Here is a 20,131-nt window from a genome sequence, read left to right on the forward strand (position 1 = left end):
AAAGTATCCTCTCAACCTGATTTCAGCCTATAAATTGTTGTGTTTTTGACAGTGGTAACAGAGAAATGACAGTGATGAAAATAACTAGTAGGCTACATTTACTTAAGTGCTATACTTTTTGCAGGCCATGGTATGTTTTCTGTTTATTCTTGATTCTACATTTAAATTAAAGAGCAAGGACAGTTACTTGACAATTTGCAGATTCATATTTTACACACACACATTACATGAATATAGCTGATGTTTTTATCCAAAGTGACTTATAAGTGCATCCAATCACAATCCAAAAGTCATATGATTCATGTGCATCAACTTCATTAAATGTGCTAAACCACTGGAAACAGTAAAAAGAAATAGAGAAATGTTTTTATACCACTCTGTTTACTCTACTACACTGGTCTGACAACTGTAAGTTAATTTGATAATAAAAACTTACAAATAAATAAGTTTATTGAATATGATGATGTGACACAGATTAAATCTCCTAGCAACAAGGGAAACATTAAATACTGTTAAACATTTATCCATGCGTAATAATCAAATTATATATGCCTAAATAGTACTTTATTTGCCCTTTATATTATATGCTTTAATAATATTCTGAATGCAGGAATTTTACTTGAGATAAGAATATTTCCGAACTGCTATTTTTACTTGTCAAATTAACACTTCCTCAAACAAAGGGGAGTAAAACGTGGACAGAAGTACGTCGCATAGAACGGAAATGAAAACGTGACCGTAGCCTACATGCATTTACTAACATAGTACGTGAGACGTGAGTGTAGCCTACTTTTAATTTAAATAGATTTTTGAGCCATGGAAGAGTGGACACGTTGGCTGGAGTCAGACCAGAAATGGGCGTTTATAAAAAAGAAAAGAAAAGCTTTACCACCGGTACAGTATGTACAGGGAACATACTGTACACGGGGCAGGAAACACACTAAAACATGCGTCAAAGCACCGCGTGTTGTTCAAGGCGTTAAAGGAGCACCGTCTGAACACTTGTTGATTCCTACCTAACTGTATATTGATTGAAAAACCGCGGGCATTTTAAAATAATTTGTAACCGCTTATTGAAAGCGAAAATGCGGTTGAAACGGACGCCATCGTCGACGCTTATAGCTAAGGTGTCATCACACCAATCCAAGCCGAGGAAGTGAGTCAGCCGCGGCAGCGTTTTAGACGAGTCTGGGACCGAGAAACACGTTGGATCTTCACATTCATCCCCGGCGCAAAACTCGTCCCACACAAACGGAAGGCCACCACAGTGTGCCGAAGCTCCGCCATTGGTTGGAACGGCTCATCCGCCGGGGAGGACGGGGGGAGGAGGAGGAACAGCGAGCTGTTGAATGACTGCTTAGCGCTGTATCGACACTCGAGAGACATCCTGTGTCCACCTATACGACCCACGGGAGTGCATGTCTAACCTTTATAACATGTAAAGCCACCAGGTGAAAGGGGAGGAGCGTCCCGGTCGTGTCTGTTTATCACCGGGGGGGGGGGGGATGTTGCGGACCCGCGCGCGCGGGGTGCGTGACGGAACGACGCGGTGTCGACGCGGAGCTGGGCGGACGTTTTCACAGGTTGATGATACAGTATGTGCTCGGCACCGAGAAGGGAAGCCAGCAAATAAAGTAGCGTACACGGTTGTAGTCTATAGGCTGTGTCTGGAGCCGCGGGCCAACATTTAAAGGAGAACTAGGCGGCGTCTGCCGGTTCCTGGGGGAACAAATACAGAGAATGAGACATTTAGCATTTACAGGTCGGGAGTTCATTCTCTGAAGTTGGCGCTCGGACTTGGACTACAAACTGCGCGTGGGAAGGCTCGTCTGTTAGTAAGGAACCGTCGGTCTCGCACATTTTGGCAGATAGCCAATCAAATCTGCTATTCAAATCGGCGCTCTTATGTCAGTGACCTATATCTCATGCATGTGCGCCAAGCGCCCACAGTAACCTCCCCGGCAGACCAGACAGCATGGGAATCAACGGGCTAGACAATCAAGCGCAGCCGTCCAGCGGAGCGTCCCGGACGGAGGAGCCGGCTGCAGACTCTCAGACGGAGCAAAGACATGCCGCCGAAACGGCAGACTGGAGCCAGGATGAGCAGGCGGCAGGCAGCGAGTGTAAAATCGTGCAGGAAGACAGCACCGTGCAGCTGATCGAGGCCGGGTGCAAGCCGCCCCTCTCCGCGGCTTGCGATCCGGAGTCCGGTGTCCAGGTGGAGGAGCGCGGCCACGGAGCCGCGTTCGTCCCACCAGAGGGTGGTTACGGCTGGCTGGTGGTCTTAGCGGCGACCTGGTGCAATGGGTCGATCTTCGGCATTCAGAACTCTTTCGGCATCCTACACATGATGCTGGTGAAGGAGCACGCAGACCCAGACGACAAGACGTCTCAGTTCAAAGTGGGTGAGTACCAGACAGTCTGCCGGGGCGATGAAAACATCACATCAACTGGTGGATGGTGCATTTGTTTCTGGATGCTCGATAATAATCGCTTTTATGAAAAATGTAAAAGTTAGAAATTGGACCTGCGGTTCACGATTGTCATTTGAAAGAAAATCAACAGGATGAAAACATGCAACGCCAGCTTAATATGTATGCTGTCTAGATCACAATGTGACACACATGCAAGTAGATTTACCCTGCACTTTAAGTGGCACACTGAACATAGTGTTGCATTACATATGGCATTCGCCTATCCCTTATTGGCATTTAACTCACCACCTCTCTACTAATCCATCTGCTATTTTTTTACTCCTCTCAGTCACTGCAGCAAATCCATTTCCATAGGTCACAAATGGCCCTTTCATAGAGTGGTACCCCCAAAGGCTGACATTTACAGAAATACTTTTTCACTAATACAAAAACGGGACCCAACAAAATGTCTAAGTTTCTGCTAAAAATGTATACGCAATACGTATAAGTATTTCACAGAATTATTATTACACTACTCATAGTTAATGACAAGACAGAGGCTGAGAGAGAGGGGACAAAACTGACAAAATCCTATGCCAGAATCAAGACATACATTACTGTCAACTATAGTATATAACAAGCTACAAGATCTTGTGATCATTTAATCATTTATGTTCATACGTGCCACAGTAAAGCCTTTGTTGAACACTCATTCCGGCATTCAGCACCAGAATAAAGCCAACGTTCACCCCTCTGTCTCATTGCTTCAATTTAAACCATTCCGTTGAGGATAATGTCATAAGCTTTCACTGGCGAATGTGCTCTCAATGTACCGAGTGGTGCAAACTTTGAGTGTGATACAGCCAAATATACTGTAGCGACGTCTTGATATAGAAACCACTTATGTTACTTTCAAGGAATAAGACCAAAACAAAGGCTTTCCAAGCGTCCCAACAAGGTTGTTAATCACATTTACTGACTACTGACTCTATGAGTAGTTGTATGAGTTCTTTCTGGTGGGCGAAACTGTAAAACTGGTCTGTTTGAGATCATAATGAAAAGAGGTGTTTTCAAGGAGGGGAAGTAGCGTGTAACAGGAGTGGGTATTTTCTTAACTTCCCTTCAAGATCCTCAATCACCAGCAAAGGTTGAGGTCAGGATGTCGGAAGGGATTACGGCCCTAAGACTGTTCCCTGGATCAAATTCAACATTACTCAACAGTTACAGAGGAAGAGTAAACAAAGGGAAAACCAGGGCTCGAGCCTCATCATTTGAATACGGGGTTCATTTATGTAATGGCATCTTGCACCTTGACATTTCTAATTTATGTGGAGGAAATTACTTTGTCTGGGGGCAGAGCGAGGCATCACATTACTTTCAGGTTTTTGCGTAATAGAGAGTCTGAGAATGTGAAAGAGATACCAGGCCAGATGTACTACTTACAGTACATTTTGCATTCAAGAGAGGACAGTTTCTATCCAGGTATTTATCAAACAACCCTTCCCCCACTTTTGGCTTATGATGGATTTTTATCTCCTTGGATTTGATTCTTGCTTGTTCTCATACGTGAGAAGATTAAGCTGGTAGGCTGAGTACTGACCTTTCCCCGGAGCAATGGAAGAAAACAGATGGGAGCAGCTGAGCAACAATGGTCATAGTTGTTAAGGCTCCTTTTGAAAAACTATCCAGTCTGAGAGGTAACAATTCCCATGTGTAGAAGATATTAAAACATGTTGGAGTACCCCACAAGCAAGAACTACAGGACTATGAGGAGAGAAGGCAACAAGAAAAGATAGTGATTACCGTCAGACTCGATTAAACTAGACATTTATTAAGCTTGAGGGGTAAACAAAAGATTTAGCTAAGAAGTATCAAGGTGGTGGATCCGTACAACGATGATGGAGGGTGTTAGGAGTTGCAGATGCTAGTGTTTTACACGAATGATTACAGCATGGCGCGGTCAGAAGTTTCATCCCTGTTGGGACCGCATGCGCAGAGTTGCCGATATTCTTTTAAGATTAGAAAGCGATGGTGTTTCTACAATCAGTAGGGGGTGGCGTGGCTGAACATGGGTGCGCCGAATGTGGGAGAGACTGGGAAACGTCTGCAGCAGAGAGTGTGTGTGTGTGTGTGTGTGTGTGTGTGTGTGTGTGTGTGTGTGTGTGTGTGTGAATGGGAGGAAGAAAGGGGCTAAGTGACAAAGTGATTCATTTTTCATTGATACTTGAAATGATTTCCCATCTGTAAGCCACTACCGTGGAACAGACCAGGCAGAAGACTGCAACAACGAGAGGCTCATTCAAGTGCATTTTGGCCTATTTGTGTCCAAGTGTAAAGATAAATAGGTTACTGATCAACTTCACTTTTGTAAAGAGATTTTTCTGTGCCTTGTTTAAAGTCACAAAAGCAAGATTGATACTGCATCACAGGGTCCACCGGTAATGGAGTTTCCCCCCCACTTTAACTCAAGTTAAGTTTAAAGACTATAAATATTCCTGACAAATTGCATTTGACAATGCATTTGGCTGTTATGATGTTATTTCTATAAAATGTTGAAAAGACACTGATAATGTAAATATGACTCATAGGAAACCAGGGTTTTAACAACAACAACGCTAAGTGGGCAGATGGAAAGATATCAGAAGGCTACAAGCATCTCTGTGCGACACATTGATACTTAATTGTATACAGCATTTACGTAAAAGTAAAACTAAGCAAGAGACTTTGTGTGTTCAAATGTTTTTTTATTTGTCATACTGCTTTTCTTTGCGTAACCTTGTTCTGTCTTATTTGTATTGGCAATTAGCATTAGGGGTAAGTCAGTAGACATGTTTGTATTGACGCTGCAGATAAACAGTATTTAACAGGCGTTTATTTCCTGGGGGTTAGGGACTATACTGGAATTGTATTCATGTTGGAATGTAAAAGCCTGTAAATCGGCATCTCAGAGTATTACGAGAACTTAACTAAAGTGCAGGTTAAGAAGTTCATATAGAAGTAGCAGCTATTTGAAAGACAGCATCTACCCATTCACTGCTGGAGTGCCCTTGGCCTTCAATTAACAACTACAGGTTTCAACAGAATGTCTTAAGTTGTGGTCGGAATGTACATTTCTAGTAGCTGACACAAAAAACAGCCAGGTATCTGTGCTATCACAAGCAAACTTCTCTGGTCATTAGACACAATGCTGCATAATGCTGTATCGTAGATCCGCTGCCCCAGATTTCACCAGCATCTCCAGGGCGGCTGGAAATCCCAGGTTGGCAGATCAAGGAGCAATGTGGCATTTTTGGCATTCCAGAGGGCCGGGAATGGGTTCAGCTCTAAAACCTCCACATACTCAAACAGGTACAGCTGATCAGACACAGCGATGCACCGTTTTGTTCAATGTCGGTTTCCTTTAACTTTAGGTATTTATTTATAGACAGTTTTCTAGCAGGTGCAAGTGTGAATAGTTATGGAAAAAGAAGGCTCCCTTGTCGATACAAAAGTGTGCTAGGAGATAAATGCCATCATGCTTTTTACGACTTTGTCGGAAATATGGTGTTATACGGCGTGTTGAGAAACACAAAGCTAGGAGAATCCCCCCAGCATGAGGTAGAGGCTGCCAGTTCTAAGTTAGCATTAAGTGCGATTTATGGGGTTGCGAGTGTCGAGATGCGGCCCTCTCTGGGGGGTTCCAAGCAAGTTTGAGCACATTCAACATTTTCTAATGAAGTGCATTGGAACGTGAGGTTGGCTGCGAAAGGAAACATGCACAGACTGTAAAAGAACCAAAGCTTTCTGTGTCACGTTTCCGTGTCACATTTTCCATGACGGCTCATGTCTGTATAACCAAGGTTTGAGAGTGGATAATAACAATAACAGATTATTGATCAGGAGTGAGGTCTGAGAGCTTGGTTGTGTTGCCACACTCATGTGACACACTGGATTATCTGCAAAACACATCGCAATATAAATCCACACAAATCCTCTTGCATTATCAATATTATGTCAATGCAAGCAGTTTGCTCAGCAGATATTGGTTATTTGGAACTAAAACTAGTAAACAACCAAAGCTCATGCTTATCGAGCGGAACCAAGTAAACCACTCGTGGAGCATCCAAAACGTTCCTGCCGTCGAAAACACATTATGTTACCGTAGGTACACAGGGATCGAATACAGGCAGTTGTAAATGGCAGACAGAGAGTCCCAATGGCAGGCAGGTTAACAGGCAGGCAGGCAGAACACAGGAAGTCCACCGGTGTATTTGAGGAATAGGCTGACTAGGGATTTAGAGGCAGGTGAGGAGGTGGGCAGGGAAGGCCAAGTACTAGGGAAGTGAGAACAGGTGTGTAGATTGGCGTGACAGTCGGTTATTGGGGAAAGGAGGGTATGCAAGTATGAATGCATCTGGTGGACAGATTGGGAATGGCGAAGGTTTTATTTGGGAAGTAGAAATGCGTCTGGAGAGGCGGGACGGAGTGTAACACATTCTTAAGGCTGGATTATGCTTCCGCGTAGTGATCACGCAATGGCTACGCAATGGCCACGCAGTTGCTTGGAGACCGTGATGGTTCTGCGTTGGGTTTACGTGTCGAAATGCAATTCAATGCCACACCGGTAAAGAGCGCTATGTTTTTTGTAAAGACTGACCGACCGACCGAGACTCTTGGCGTATATCGTCGTTAGCCTTGTTATAGCCTATTTGTTTACTTTCCGGCTTTAAACATCCACTATTTTTCAGAACTTGGTGTTTTATTTCTTTGTGCAAAAACGACAAGGTGCGAACAATAAAACGAGGTGAAAACAATAAAAGTAGCCTTTTAAAAGTTTAAATGGCGGTGTTTATGAGTGGAAACCGGATAGCGGTCTCCAGCGGATGTAGTTAGCGGACCAATCACAGCCAATGCCGCTGCGTTGGTGTTGCGTTGGTGTTGCGTCGCCTCGATGCGCGTCTAGGATTTTTGGGAGGTACACGTCAGGCCCTTGCGTTGGACGTAAGGGGGGTCCGCAAGGACGTAAGGGGTCCGCAAGCCCCCTTGCGTTGTGTCGACGCGGAAACATAACTCAGCCTTCACTCAGCCTTCAGGCTGCGGCTTACTTAAAGACACTCAGCCCACATCTGTGACAGTTGGTCCCCGGGATGACTTGTCTTACACTTGCAATCCTTGGCAAACTATGCAGCCTGACCTGATGTACTGTATGGTAATAAACCAGTTAGGTAACTGATGCTACACAAATGATTTATGCATGTCATTGTACAATATCACCTCATGTACAACAGCTTTGTTGAAAGTATGAGGAACTCTACTGACAAAGTAAATACCTTCATTTGATTTATTCTTGCTTGATTCGATGCTACTTCTATCTGTAAGCTACCATCCAAATTAGTTTGTTTTGCTTTCATGCTTTTTTATTGGCCAAATCGCTCAAATTGAAGCTTCTATCTTTGCTGTGTGCTCATAAAGGGTATGACTGCAGTTTCTCGACTGTTAAGTACACTATCCGATAATACCTGTTGACGAATTGACTAAAATAAATGAAAAAGCGAAGGGAGGATTTAACCGAAACGTGCGGGCGTCTGCTATATTATACCTACTCTTTGTTGTGGTCTTTGGCTAGTGTTCACTAAACAAACAAAATATTTTTGGTAGATCTGATAATGCTAACAAGTTCTATGCAACAAAGGCAATACATCAAATTATTCACCTGATTTCCATTGTGCTGTTACGTATCTTTTGGCATCTGTGATCATGTGACCATGTACGGGATGAAACAACATACTGCCTGGCCCTAGCAGCTGCTACGGACATTACATGTGGCCTTGAGGGAAATGAACTTCTCAGCCTTTCCGTTATTGTTACAATAATACGTATGGTGATTGTTTCTTGAACTATTTGTACCCGCGACGATTTCAAACACAGAATGTTGCATTGTTTTGTTGATGGAATGTTTTCCCTGTGTCCAGGGAAAAGGTCGTTAGTCGTCAGAAGGTGATGTGGTTTTGATTGCTTTGCCACCCTTGGTTTTGAAGTGAAACAATGTCTATGAGGCCAATATATATTGGAGGTCAATAACATTTCGATCGTACTGCTTAAAGCAACACTTCTTTCAATGTCTTTTACTTTCAGGATAATCCACAGAGTTGTTTTCTGTAAGTTTAAGTACTTATTAATATTCAGGCGTATAATCATTTCATAGGAATTTTCACGCCTTAAAATGAAAGCTGAAAGGTCGTTCTTTGGGTTCATTGTCAGAATGCCATCCAGTGTCCTGGAGTATAAGGTAAACACAACGGAATTATGCCACTGTCCAAATACTGTAGCTTCTAGGAAACAAGGCTCCATATCATAAACCACAGTGTTGAGGTAATACATCACCGCTAGGTAAATACACATGTGAATGTCAAGGTTTCAAGGCATTGGAGGACCTGAACGACACAAAAGACTTCGATGGGGGTAGATACGTGGTTTGTTTTGCACGCAGGAAGATTTTGTAGATACTGAACTAATCTACAATCAGTTCCAGCTTCATACTCACAAATTGCATTATCACATTAGCATATGGAACATTAAATGTCTCCAACAGTGTTTCTCTGAAGCTTGTTTCTCCAATGTACAGAAGGGTCCTATAGAGGCTCTCCCGCTGTCAGATTGCATCCATCACGTAAAGAGAGGAAAGCTTGTTCAGCCTCCTAACCACTGCGACACAAACACACATGCACACACATCTTTTCAGTCACCCTCACTGTGTCCCTTTTTCTTTTGTTTGGAGACCTAATCGTCTATAATGAGTACACTCCACTCAGTCTATTCACAGACCTTTGGCTTGTGCCAGGGGAAATAGGGGTTTGGAAGATGATTGTAGGCTGAATCTTGTATGTCGGAGACAATGTGCTTTGGTTTTTGTATGCAGGAACACCGAGTACACTTCCAAACAGGAACTGCAATCATCTTCTCCACAGTGGCTCAGTGAAGAAACCCTGTGGATGCAGGCTTAAATTGAGTAATTGTGTTACTGTTTACTTGACAGTTTATAGTACTGCAGGTACTTGCTTGTTGCCATGCTATCTTCACTATTTTCTCCTTTTGAAATGTTCTTTTTTAAACTGGGCAAATGATTGAGGATGTGGATGGTGAAAGGAGTAAATTGTGTGAGATTAACGCCTGAGCCAAGTCGAGCAGGGTTCAACAATATGCTGTCTGTTCTCACGATTTTTAATTTTTTCAAAATGTATGTATATACAAGCATACGATTTTGTATTGATAAAATTAAGGGTTTTGCCTTTTTTGTGAAAAAGTAAACAATTCTGCAACAAATCATCCAAAATATACAAATAACAGAATCACAGTAACAGAAAAGCACAAAAATAAACTACAAAGAAAGAGAAGTTATCTAAGACTCAAAAGAGCAGACTGACCAACCAGATCGACTCTGAAACTTCCGAGGATGAGCCGATGAAAGAGTGGGCAAGACACAAGCAGAAACAGGAAACACATGGCAGCACGTGATGTCCAGATGGGAGACACCACAATGGCTGTTTGAGAATGACAGATTTAAAATGTTCCTTTCAGACAAACAATCTGGACAATGTCGTAATGGACAAGGAACAGAAAGGGAAGGTTGAGCATTTTCTTTAAGTGACATCAATAAGAAGGAATATGAAAAGCTGAAGCCAACGATAAAAAGAAGTGTGCGACGCTGTGCACATTAATTTCTGAGATTCCAGGGACGAGAGGCAACGCTAACATAGCCCGACCCAATTCTGTCAGGAATTTTCAGCTGAGCACAATTTTTTGGGGCGATTATATATATATGCTGATGTTCTGTCATCTACACAGTACAGTATCCCTAACTGTAAAAAGTATTGGCCTTCATCTCCAGACTTTAGAGGAATTTCTAGTTCTGCAGTTCCCCTCAGAACAAAGTGAAGTATTTAGTAGCCAAAGCATTGTGAGATAGAGGGTCTATATGACCAACACTAAAGTCTGAAGCTTACCGAGTCCCATACTGAGAGTACTTGTTAGCTCTCAAGATCAATGTTGCAGTATGGTGCAATTGCAAATCAGGTGCTTATGGGAAGCCAAATCCAAACTCCTTGGCTTGTTAAGTAAAGAGGGTTAATCTGTTCTCATGTGACTTTACCATTGAGTTCTGTCTCAATGCTATATTATGTTTGGCATTTCAGTTAAAATGGGTTGGGAGGACAATGTGGAAAAAACATTTGAAATTCAATACAGCAGTTAGCCTTCTTTAATGTTGCACCTTACTGCGGATGTGATGTGAAATGCTTTTATCAAGCCCAATGAATTGTTTTTTTTTAAACACACAAAAATGGTGGTAGATCATGAAGTACATGCTAAATAGGAAAATCCCCCACGATCTTGTTTCTTTTGGACAAATAAACCATAGGAAGGCTAGGGTTCAGCCCCACCTTTAATCTATTCAACATTTGACTTTGTAGTATACACTGTGTTCTAGCAGATGTAAAGTACAGAATGAACTCAAAGAGTGTGTGTGTGTGTGTGTGTGTGTGTGTGTGTGTGTGTGTGTGTGTGTGTGTGTGTGTGTGTGTGTGTACATAGGTAAATCAGTCCATCCACCTGTTTGTCTGCCTCTCTGGTCTCGTTCCCATTGAGCCCAGACACCACGGTAGACATTAAAGCTACCTTTGCTCCCTGGGGAGACTGGACCCAGACATTTGTTTGTTTGCACTGTCTCTCTGGATCATTCTGGCTCGTTATGTTTTAACGCTGGATGGATATTACACCATAGGCCACATCTGTCCACTTTTTGATCTGCTCAATCACCATGAGAAATCTGAAAGTGCGTGTCTGATGTACACGGTGCAAGTAAAGACACAATAAGGAGCATAAATTTCATATTAATAGCGGATCACATCAGGTGGTGGAGTGTTGCACAGAAAGCAAGATATTTCCAAGAAAAACGTTTGCAAACAAAGGCTTTTCATTTTTTTCAAAGCTTCCGCAAATATGACATTTTCATGACATGAAGGTATTCATGCTGTCTGAGTCATGAAATGCCTCCAAGGCACTGAGAACAGAAGATTCAACATGAAGCGCATGTTTACCACAGGTAGCATTCTTCATACAATGACTTCCATATGTGAAGGATATATTGGGAAACAATGAACATTTTGTATGGCCTGTTCTCAAGCAGGGCATAATTTACGTATCGGTTGCTTTGCATGATATTGTATCCTGCATATCAAATACATACCGAATAACAGCACACATGTTTCATGTTACAAGCCTTGTTTGGTGTACAAACGGGCACAGGGTTGTCTTTTATTTACTACATGCGATAGCTACAATGTTTCTGACAACTGATTCACTCTCCTCTCCAGCCTGGGTCGGGGCCTTAGCCATGGGAATGATCTTCTTCTGCTCACCTGTGGTCAGCATGTTCACGGACCACTTCGGCTGTAGGAAGACGGCGGTCAGCGGGGCACTGGTGGCTTTCATAGGGCTGCTCAGTACGTCCTTTGCAAAGTAAGCTACTGTACACTTATTATTATTACTTAGGCGTCACTTCTTTAAACACATTTAATGCCCCTGATGTATCACTCTTACTGTATAGTCGCAGAGCAAAGCATTTGTCTTTCTGAAATATAAATATTCTGCGATGTTTGAAAAGCCCAGAAGTTCATCTGTGCACTTATACGTTCCATGCAGACATACATAGTACTATGGCAGATTGCCAAAGATCAAAGGTCTCTTTTTGTTCATTTTTGATAAGAAAAACCTGCTGACAATGTGTGTAAAACCTCAGTGCAAGCTTTCCTACAGAAATATAATTTAGGCATCAGTCTATCCATCAAGTCAGTTTTATTTATATAGCCCAATATCAGAAATTTGCAATGGGGTGGGGGGGCTCTGCAATCTGTATAACATGCAACTCAGTTTCTTTTCCAATGCAGCTCCCTGAGCCTTCGCTATTTCACGTATGGCATACTGTTCGGCTGTGGCTGCTCCTTCGCCTTCCAGCCCTCGTTAGTCATCCTCGGCCACTACTTTCGCCAGCGCCTCGGCCTGGCCAATGGCGTGGTGACGGCTGGTGCCAGCCTCTTCTCCATGGGCCTCCCAGTTTTCCTCAACAAGGTGGTGGAACCTCTGGGCCTCAGCAGGACCTTCCAGATTCTCAGCGTCTTCATGTTGGTCCAGGCTCTGCTGGCGCTGCTGTACAAACCTTTAATGCCGGCTGGAGGAGGCATGGGACCCCCAGGCATGGGTCCGTCCCCCGACAAACCTCAAATGCAGCCTGGGGCCACCGCTCAGGACGGGAGCATGTGGAGCAAAGTCCTGGCTGGGTTCAGAAAGTACTTCAACCTGCGCGTGTTTCACATCTTGACATACCGGGTGTGGGCGTTTGGAGTAGCCACAGCTGTACTGGGCTACTTTGTGCCGTATGTCCATCTGGTAAGAACAATGCTTTAAGTCTAAATTATAAGCGTGCTTCATGCGTTTACTCCTGCCTTATTGTTAATGTTATGAGGTTATATGAATAACATTATTATACCAATTAGGTGCTCAGCTGCAGCCCACTTAATAGCATGTAACCATATCAGCAAATGTGACTTAGGTCTTTTTAGATGCTGGTGTGTTCCTTCCAATTCAATTCCACCGCCAACAGCACACTCTGTGCCCTTGGTTTGTCAGTTACATTACAAGTTTGTTTAAGGTGTTTCTCGTTCGCCTGATGGGGTTCAGACTTCCAGGTGCTTTCCCTTAAACACAAACACACCCGTCCAGGGGCTGAAAGGAAAAGGAGCATTTCTGATATTTCCTCCTTTTTTATGTAATCCCTTTTAAAATGTACTGACAATGTGTGCAAAATAATACTGTTTATTTGTGACTGCAAAAGGAGAAATAATGTGCTTTCTGTTAGAGTGATATGATGAAAAAAAATCACTGCCAAGCAAAAGCACATTCATTTTGCTTTCTATGATGATTAGAATCCAAAATTCAGAGAAATCTGCACACGACCTATGGCCAACTTTGGTGTGAAATAGTGAGATAATGACGGATGAGGATGAAGTGTAAAGCTGCAGCGTGTAGCTGTGAAGTTGATCTCCCTCTATCCAGATGTCGGATGTTCCAGCTCTGGCCTCCCTCTGTCAGGCCTGTTGTTTCAGGCCGGGCCCAGATGTAAACACAGCCCCGGTCTTTGTATTGGCTCGACCACCTCAGGAAACCTCTCCTGTATGGCCTCTCTGTATCCCTAAATATGCCTATCCTATGGCCATTGATGAATGTAGAGCCCTTCAAAGCAGAGCAAATATTTCACAAGTTCAGGAAAGACTTCAGGGGGTGGTTAAATGTTTTGGATCTGATTTGGGGGGTCAGGGCTGAGGGGAGTGGGAGGGTGTGACCTATATGCGTTGGGTCTTCCTGTCCTGCTGTTCCAAAGTTCTCTGGACGAAGGCATTCTGTTATTGTTAGACCTTTGCTTTGGGGCTATGGATGAACAATTCCTCCACCCCAGGAGATGCATACCCATTTGCTGAGTTCATTGACTTCTTAGGTATGAAGCGCATGTTCACCAGCAGGTTGTGTGGTATGTCATTCACTGTTAGTGAGCTTCTGGTGCAGCCGAAGCTAACGCATCGCTGTTTTTCTTTCCATGTCTCAGATGAATTTTGTGAAGGAGCAGTTCAAGGGGACCCAGAAGGAATGGGTACTCCTGGTTTGCATAGGAGCATCGTCCGGGGTGGGACGCCTCGCTTTTGGCAAGATCGGAGATCTCATTCCTGGTCTTCAAAAGATCTACATGCAGGTGAGGAAATGTCTGAAGGTATACACTGTGAAAACTGCATGTGGACGCTGGGATCGGCAACATTGGAGAAACCAGTCAATTTTGAAAGTATCCAAGTGAAAAAACAGCCCTGTGTTGTCAATTCCAATGAAAGTTGCAAGCAGCTCCCGTAGTGACTAAATCTAGTAAGGAAGTCGCCAAGTCTGCAATACAGACAGCCGTCCCTTCAGGACTCACTCCAAAGCCACTGTGCCAACATTGTCATTATGAACATAAACGTATCAGCAATTAACGTAAGCATACAGCATGGCTGCTCTCACATCTGTCAAACTGGCGTCTAATGAGCGCATGGAAAGAGTGCAAGCAGGCAGGTAGACAGGCAGGCTTATTCCTGTCCTGTGACACGGATACCGTATGTTCTTTTTTGGCAGAACATTTGATCTATTTATTGCTGTTGTGAGGTTAAAGAGAATTGCAACAGATATAACAAAAATGTGTCTAAATACATTACCTATAGCTTTAAACATGTTACGTGAGCACTTAGTCGAGATTTAGACTTTTAGCTTCTTAGCGACATGATGTGAATGATTTCTTTGTACCATTTTACAGTCAGTCAACACTAAATCTTAGTGTTTAACACTAAAGCACTTTATATTATATTTCAATTAAAATGTCTCCAAATCAACTGAGAAGACTTAACAGATGTGTCATGAGGCTCTTTTTCAGATGCAAGCTGTTATGTGCACACTGAACACATATTATCACACTGAGCCACGGTTGGCTGAGAATTCTATGAAAGAGGGTTATGTAATGTAACTTCTAGAGGTTGAACATTATATATTTTGACCTGCAATCAGAGAGAGTCAGTGTCCATAATGTCTTATTAGGCTGCAGATAACCATGACTCAGTAACACTTGACTTGTGAAGGATTTTAAGGAAACACTCACTAGTTAATTGCTGAGGCACAGAACCTTCCTTCACAGTTCACAGTATTAAACTCATGAGCTCTGAGCTCGTCGTAATCCAACATGTATTGGCCGACTGTTTAGATTCGTACAAACAGGCAGGCAGCTTTCAGCAGCTGCTAACAAAAACACAAAGCACAGACCTAAATTCCTCGCTCAGCCTACAGACCACTTGGCGTGATTGCGATGTATGGAAGTGCCTCAGATTTATATGCCTTTCAGCTCAGCTAACCATGCTCAGAGGAAACAAAGGGAACACATTGGATGGGAGCGAGCATAATCGAAAACAGATCGGCACTGTTGAGATCACTTGTTGCACAAGTAACAGAATGTTCACAATGAAGTCAAAAGGCCCGGAGGCCTGTTCTCCATGTCCAACCACAAGAAGGATTGACATAAGGCATCTGTACAGTGGTTCTCCCCTTACCTACTGCAAACAATCAAACACCTACTGCAGCTAGGGCCTCAAAAGCAGGCAGCCATGTGATTTAGAAACAATGACTTACAGCTTGTTCCTGTGTGTGTTTCAGGTGGTGTCCTTCATGGCTCTGGGCCTGATGTCCATGATGATCCCTCAGTGTTTGGTGTTCGAGGGGCTGGTGGTCGTGTGCGTGTTCCTCGGGCTGTGCGACGGCTGCTTCCTCACCATGATGGCTCCCATAGCGTTCGAGCTGGTCGGGCCCATGAAGGCCTCGCAGGCCATAGGCTACCTTCTAGGCCTCATGTCTCTTCCCATGACTGCGGGTCCACCCATCGCTGGTGAGAAGCAAAAAAAAAAACGTATACAGTATGCTCCAGAATGAGCTCGTGGTATTTCTGACTCTAGGACGCTGGCAGTAAGAGCACACAAGAAGCCGATTGTTAACAGAGTTAAACAGTATGTAGGGAGTAAAGGGAAGACAAATGCGGTGCAGATAGATCATACAGCAGATTGTATATGTAGAGAGGTTCTGGCTCGTGGCCAACTGCAGGCTGTCTCTAGGGATTTATCTTCAGGGGGGGGAGGCTGATACAGGGTCAGATCTCAGTACTCCACTCCCCTCGTGTCTCCTCTACCTCCTCCCTCTCTCCTCTTCTCTCTAATAACACTCATGTATAGCGGAGCACCGAGGGCAGACCATTAATCTAATGACTCAGGCATCCGCATACTCTCTCATGCCAACCTCTTTCAGATCTCCCACTTACCTCGACTGCTTTTAGTACAAAACGTTACCTCAGCTCAACATACCAGAGGTTTTCATTAACGGTGTGAAACATTTGTCCAAATTACATTTCTCAAGCTATCCAATGCAAATTCTTATGTAAAAAAAAACAACAAGCAAGTCCTTTTCTTCTGTTTTATACTGTATTCGAAGGAAGCAATACACTGATCATTCTTGATCACACATGAATATCCATGGTGATGTATGATACAAGAGCTGAAATTTAGTTGATTCCAACTATTTTAAATGGCTGGCCAAATAAAACAATTAATGTTTCCCACGCCTCAGGGCATTTGTCAGAATAAACGATTTAACAAATTAATCTAGAAAAAATAATCTGCACATTAATAGTGAATGTTTAGCTGTTAAGAATGTTTAGTTGCAGCTCTATGGTATACATTATATGTTTTTATCTGTCTTTGTTTTATTAATTTAATTTTAGGCAAATGATTGCACTTTTTGCCTCGGTCTCGCACACATGACCTGCATTTGGACATAAAGTACAGCGTCGTCGCATATGGTTTCAATTTCCCTTCTGACTAACCACAGATGCACATGCGGTTAAACAAAACATCTAATTGATTTATTATAATGTGATGTGTGTGCATATATATATATATATATATATATATATATATATATATATATATATATATATATATATATATATATATATATGTATATGTATATGTATAGTATGTATAGTCCTATGACTGTGCAGCTGAAGGCTCCACAGAGTCAGCATGTGTTTATCACTGTGTTGTTGTACTGTACAGTATGTACAGTACATGACCAAGAATGCATACATTACAGGCGACTGTGTGAGTGCTCTCCCCTCCCACTGCTCTCACGTCATACGCTCAGCAGTAGATTAAACATGTAATGCAGTGTGTTAAACTTGTTGACCTTGCTTTGTCAGTATTGCCACAGTCCATTTGCCTAAGCTAACATGCTGATAAATATAGACTGAGGATATACATACTGTAGACAGGGTGGGGTTTCAGTGCTGGATTTTCTTTTCACAGTAGTCACATATCCTTGTTGACCTACGCTGAGACATATTATAGAATTACCGGGGCCAGGTCTTGTGTTGCAGCTTATATTTATATTAACCTGTTAAGACCTTTTAAAGCATTAATAAACAATTTGCACAAAATGAGACATTGAACCACAGGAGGTCAGCAAAAACAAGACTTTCATCTGCTGTTACGTCTGCTCTTTTTAGAGGAATAGGTCAACGTTTAGGGGAAAAATATGCATATTGCAATCACACTGTATGTTTGAATATAACATACCCCGTCTCCTTATCCTCCCAGGTCTCCTACGCGATTACTTTGGGAACTACACGGTGGCCTTCTCCCTGGCTGGGGTGCCTCCTATAGTGGGGGGCGTGGTGCTGTTCTTCGTGCCCCTGATACACCGCAGGCTCCAGGCAGCGGCGCCTCCAGGCGACGCGTCCGCAACTGCCCACATGCTGCTCCCCGCCGCACAAGCAGAGGAGACTAAGAGCTGCTCCAACGGAGACATCCTGCCCGGCTACACTGACGTAGAGACACACATCTGAGTCGCACAGTACAAAGGTTATATATTTATGCACATCAAGCAAACATGTTGGTGCACTTTGGAAATATAATATATATTGCTTCTTGTTCATTACCCTGCTTTTGCTTTTCCCCCCACCCTCTAGGGATTTAGCACACCAGCACCTTTTGTCATCCTTAGATTTCCCTCCTCTCAACCATGGATTTCCTGTCGGCCGGCATTTAACCCTCCTCACCTCCCTGGACTCTCACGGGCTGTTTGTTACTTTCGTGTGGAGAGAAATGAAATCGAAAAAAAAAAGGGCACTCTGGCTACAAGCGACACAGAGGACGGCAAGAAGGCACATCAACGTAGGATGATGGGAATGTATAAGGAAGATGAGCACAATGCAGTCTCCACCAGGATTGTTTCTGTAGTAACGCGTACCTCCAAGAGGAAAGAAATGAAGAGATTTTAACTGACTGAGCCTTCTCGCTACTTTTAACTTTTTGAAAAAAAGATCCTATGCTTTGTTTCCAGATTCCATACAAACACATTCTTAAGAGGCGTATAAATTAAGAATGAGTGAGGGGATAAATTCACATTTTCTTTACGTAGTACCTCATGCATCTACTCTCTGTTAATAGGATGCATTTCCTGTGTAGCTGAACCCAATCTCACCTGGAGTGATTTGCCATACTCCATTCTGCTGTTCTGCTACAAAAGAAAGATACATATCTGTGGTAAATATCACAGGAGGTAACAGACAGTTACTTCCTCTGGGAGATCAGTCACCAGACACAATTGCCTCAACTTAACCGCACACTGTAATCACACCCGGGGTCCAAAATGACCTCGACCACCCTGCCAGCTTGCCCGCATGGGAGACAGATGTGTGTGATCGCGGCAGCTGTCGCTTTCCACCGATTCACATGCTGTGAACCCCTCGTTTTTTTTTTTTAACATGGTTTGAATTTAGGTCAGCAACTTTGCAGCAGGTTAACTTATGAACGAGCTGTGAAAGTTGTGCATCTGCTGCCCAATATTCATGAAACTTAACACAACAGTTGATGCAAGGTCTTCTCACGAGTCTGTATGGCCTTAACTCAGTATTTTTTTGTTCTTTCTAGTCGTCACACTCAACAGTTATCATTGGCCTTTAACAGCATGGTGCTACAAAAAGTGTTTGTTGATGATAGATCTTTGAATCCGATTTTTTCTAGCGTGCACACTGTATTTGAAGAGTTGAAATCTCCTCACTGGAGATTGACAGCTGTTAGCAACAGAGATTTTTCATCAAATTCAGCATTGTATCACTTTTATCCTCAATGCGTGTGTGCAGCACCTGTGCACGTGCACTTTTGATAAGTTTCTGTGTTACAATCTGTTGGGGGAAAGCTGCCAAATGGCCTCCCATCAGTCCATCTCGCAGATAATCCAATCAACTTGCTGCTTTAGTTTAGCTCTGCGAGGGCGTCCACTCACTGTGTTGGCAGTAATGTAACAAAGCGTCACGGGCTCATTGATACATTCCCTCCAGAGGACAGTTTGCAGTTATTATGTTTCATAAACATTTGGACCACTTACCTCTGCACTCTTAGATTACAAGTTCTCTCGAACCATTCATTTTTAATGAACAGATGTGAAGTAGAGCTGCAATAATTCTCTGTGGTTATATGCATAGCTGAGTAGCGGGGAGGGGGATCGGTACACGGTAAGGAAGGAAACGCCCCCGGTGTTCAGGTGCTAGCCTGCTCCTTTCTGTCCATTCCCCTCTTCACTGTCACTGCCAGTACTCGGTCAGCTTCTGTGTTACAACACCTTGGAGCCTAAAAAGCTACACAAACCTCACTGCTGAGTGTAGCTTTGGGGGGGGGGGGGTCATTTTAAAGGACAAACCGTTCTGTATAGGAAACATACATCTATACCTCAGTAATTAAACAATCCTCAGTAATCCAGTTGAACAAGTTCTTCATTGCTTTATATAATTATTGTTGTTTCGCTGTTCTGTGGAGTAGTTTTGTTGTTAGAATCAGAATCAGGTCCGAGAGCCACAAAGCTGCCAGGCACCTGTTTTCAATCACCAAGGCTTCCTCAGAAACCTCATTAGTGTCTGTTTAGGAACCAGAAAGACTGGAAATGTCAAACTTCCATTCCCTCTAACAGCTGTTTAGAGACGTAGAATTTCTTCATATTTCGCATGGCCACTCGATCCACACTATTCCTGCTCTCTCACCTCCACACCATTAGCTTCTCGTCGTCACAAACGC

At 43.2% G+C, this 20,131-nt stretch overlaps 1 protein-coding gene across 1 annotated transcript; it reads left to right on the top strand.

Moving 5' to 3' along the window:
• The first annotated feature begins 1,539 nt into the window (after window positions 1-1,539).
• slc16a2 (solute carrier family 16 member 2) lies at window positions 1,540-18,172 on the top strand. The gene is made up of 7 exons (XM_084008996.1): window positions 1,540-2,405; window positions 11,765-11,909; window positions 12,338-12,836; window positions 14,050-14,193; window positions 15,669-15,897; window positions 17,657-17,920; window positions 18,028-18,172. Exons 1-6 carry the CDS (start codon window positions 1,976-1,978, stop codon window positions 17,902-17,904), a joined length of 1,695 nt encoding a protein of 564 aa, XP_083865122.1. The 5' UTR covers window positions 1,540-1,975; the 3' UTR covers window positions 17,905-17,920; window positions 18,028-18,172.
• Window positions 18,173-20,131: the final 1,959 nt, after the last annotated feature.

This window comes from Eutrigla gurnardus, assembly GCF_963514095.1.
Source record: "Eutrigla gurnardus genome assembly, chromosome: 5".
Taxonomy (NCBI): Eukaryota; Metazoa; Chordata; class Actinopteri; order Perciformes; family Triglidae; genus Eutrigla; species Eutrigla gurnardus.

Bases quoted from the DNA above. Each gene is read 5' to 3' on its own strand.
- slc16a2 (XM_084008996.1), top strand. From the start codon at position 1,976: ATGGGAATCAACGGGCTAGACAATCAAGCGCAGCCGTCCAGCGGAGCG. The intron at 2,406-11,764 runs GTGAGTACCAGA...TCTCCTCTCCAG, and splicing joins GACGTCTCAGTTCAAAGTGG to CCTGGGTCGGGGCCTTAGCC. The intron at 11,910-12,337 runs GTAAGCTACTGT...TTTCCAATGCAG, and splicing joins CTCAGTACGTCCTTTGCAAA to CTCCCTGAGCCTTCGCTATT.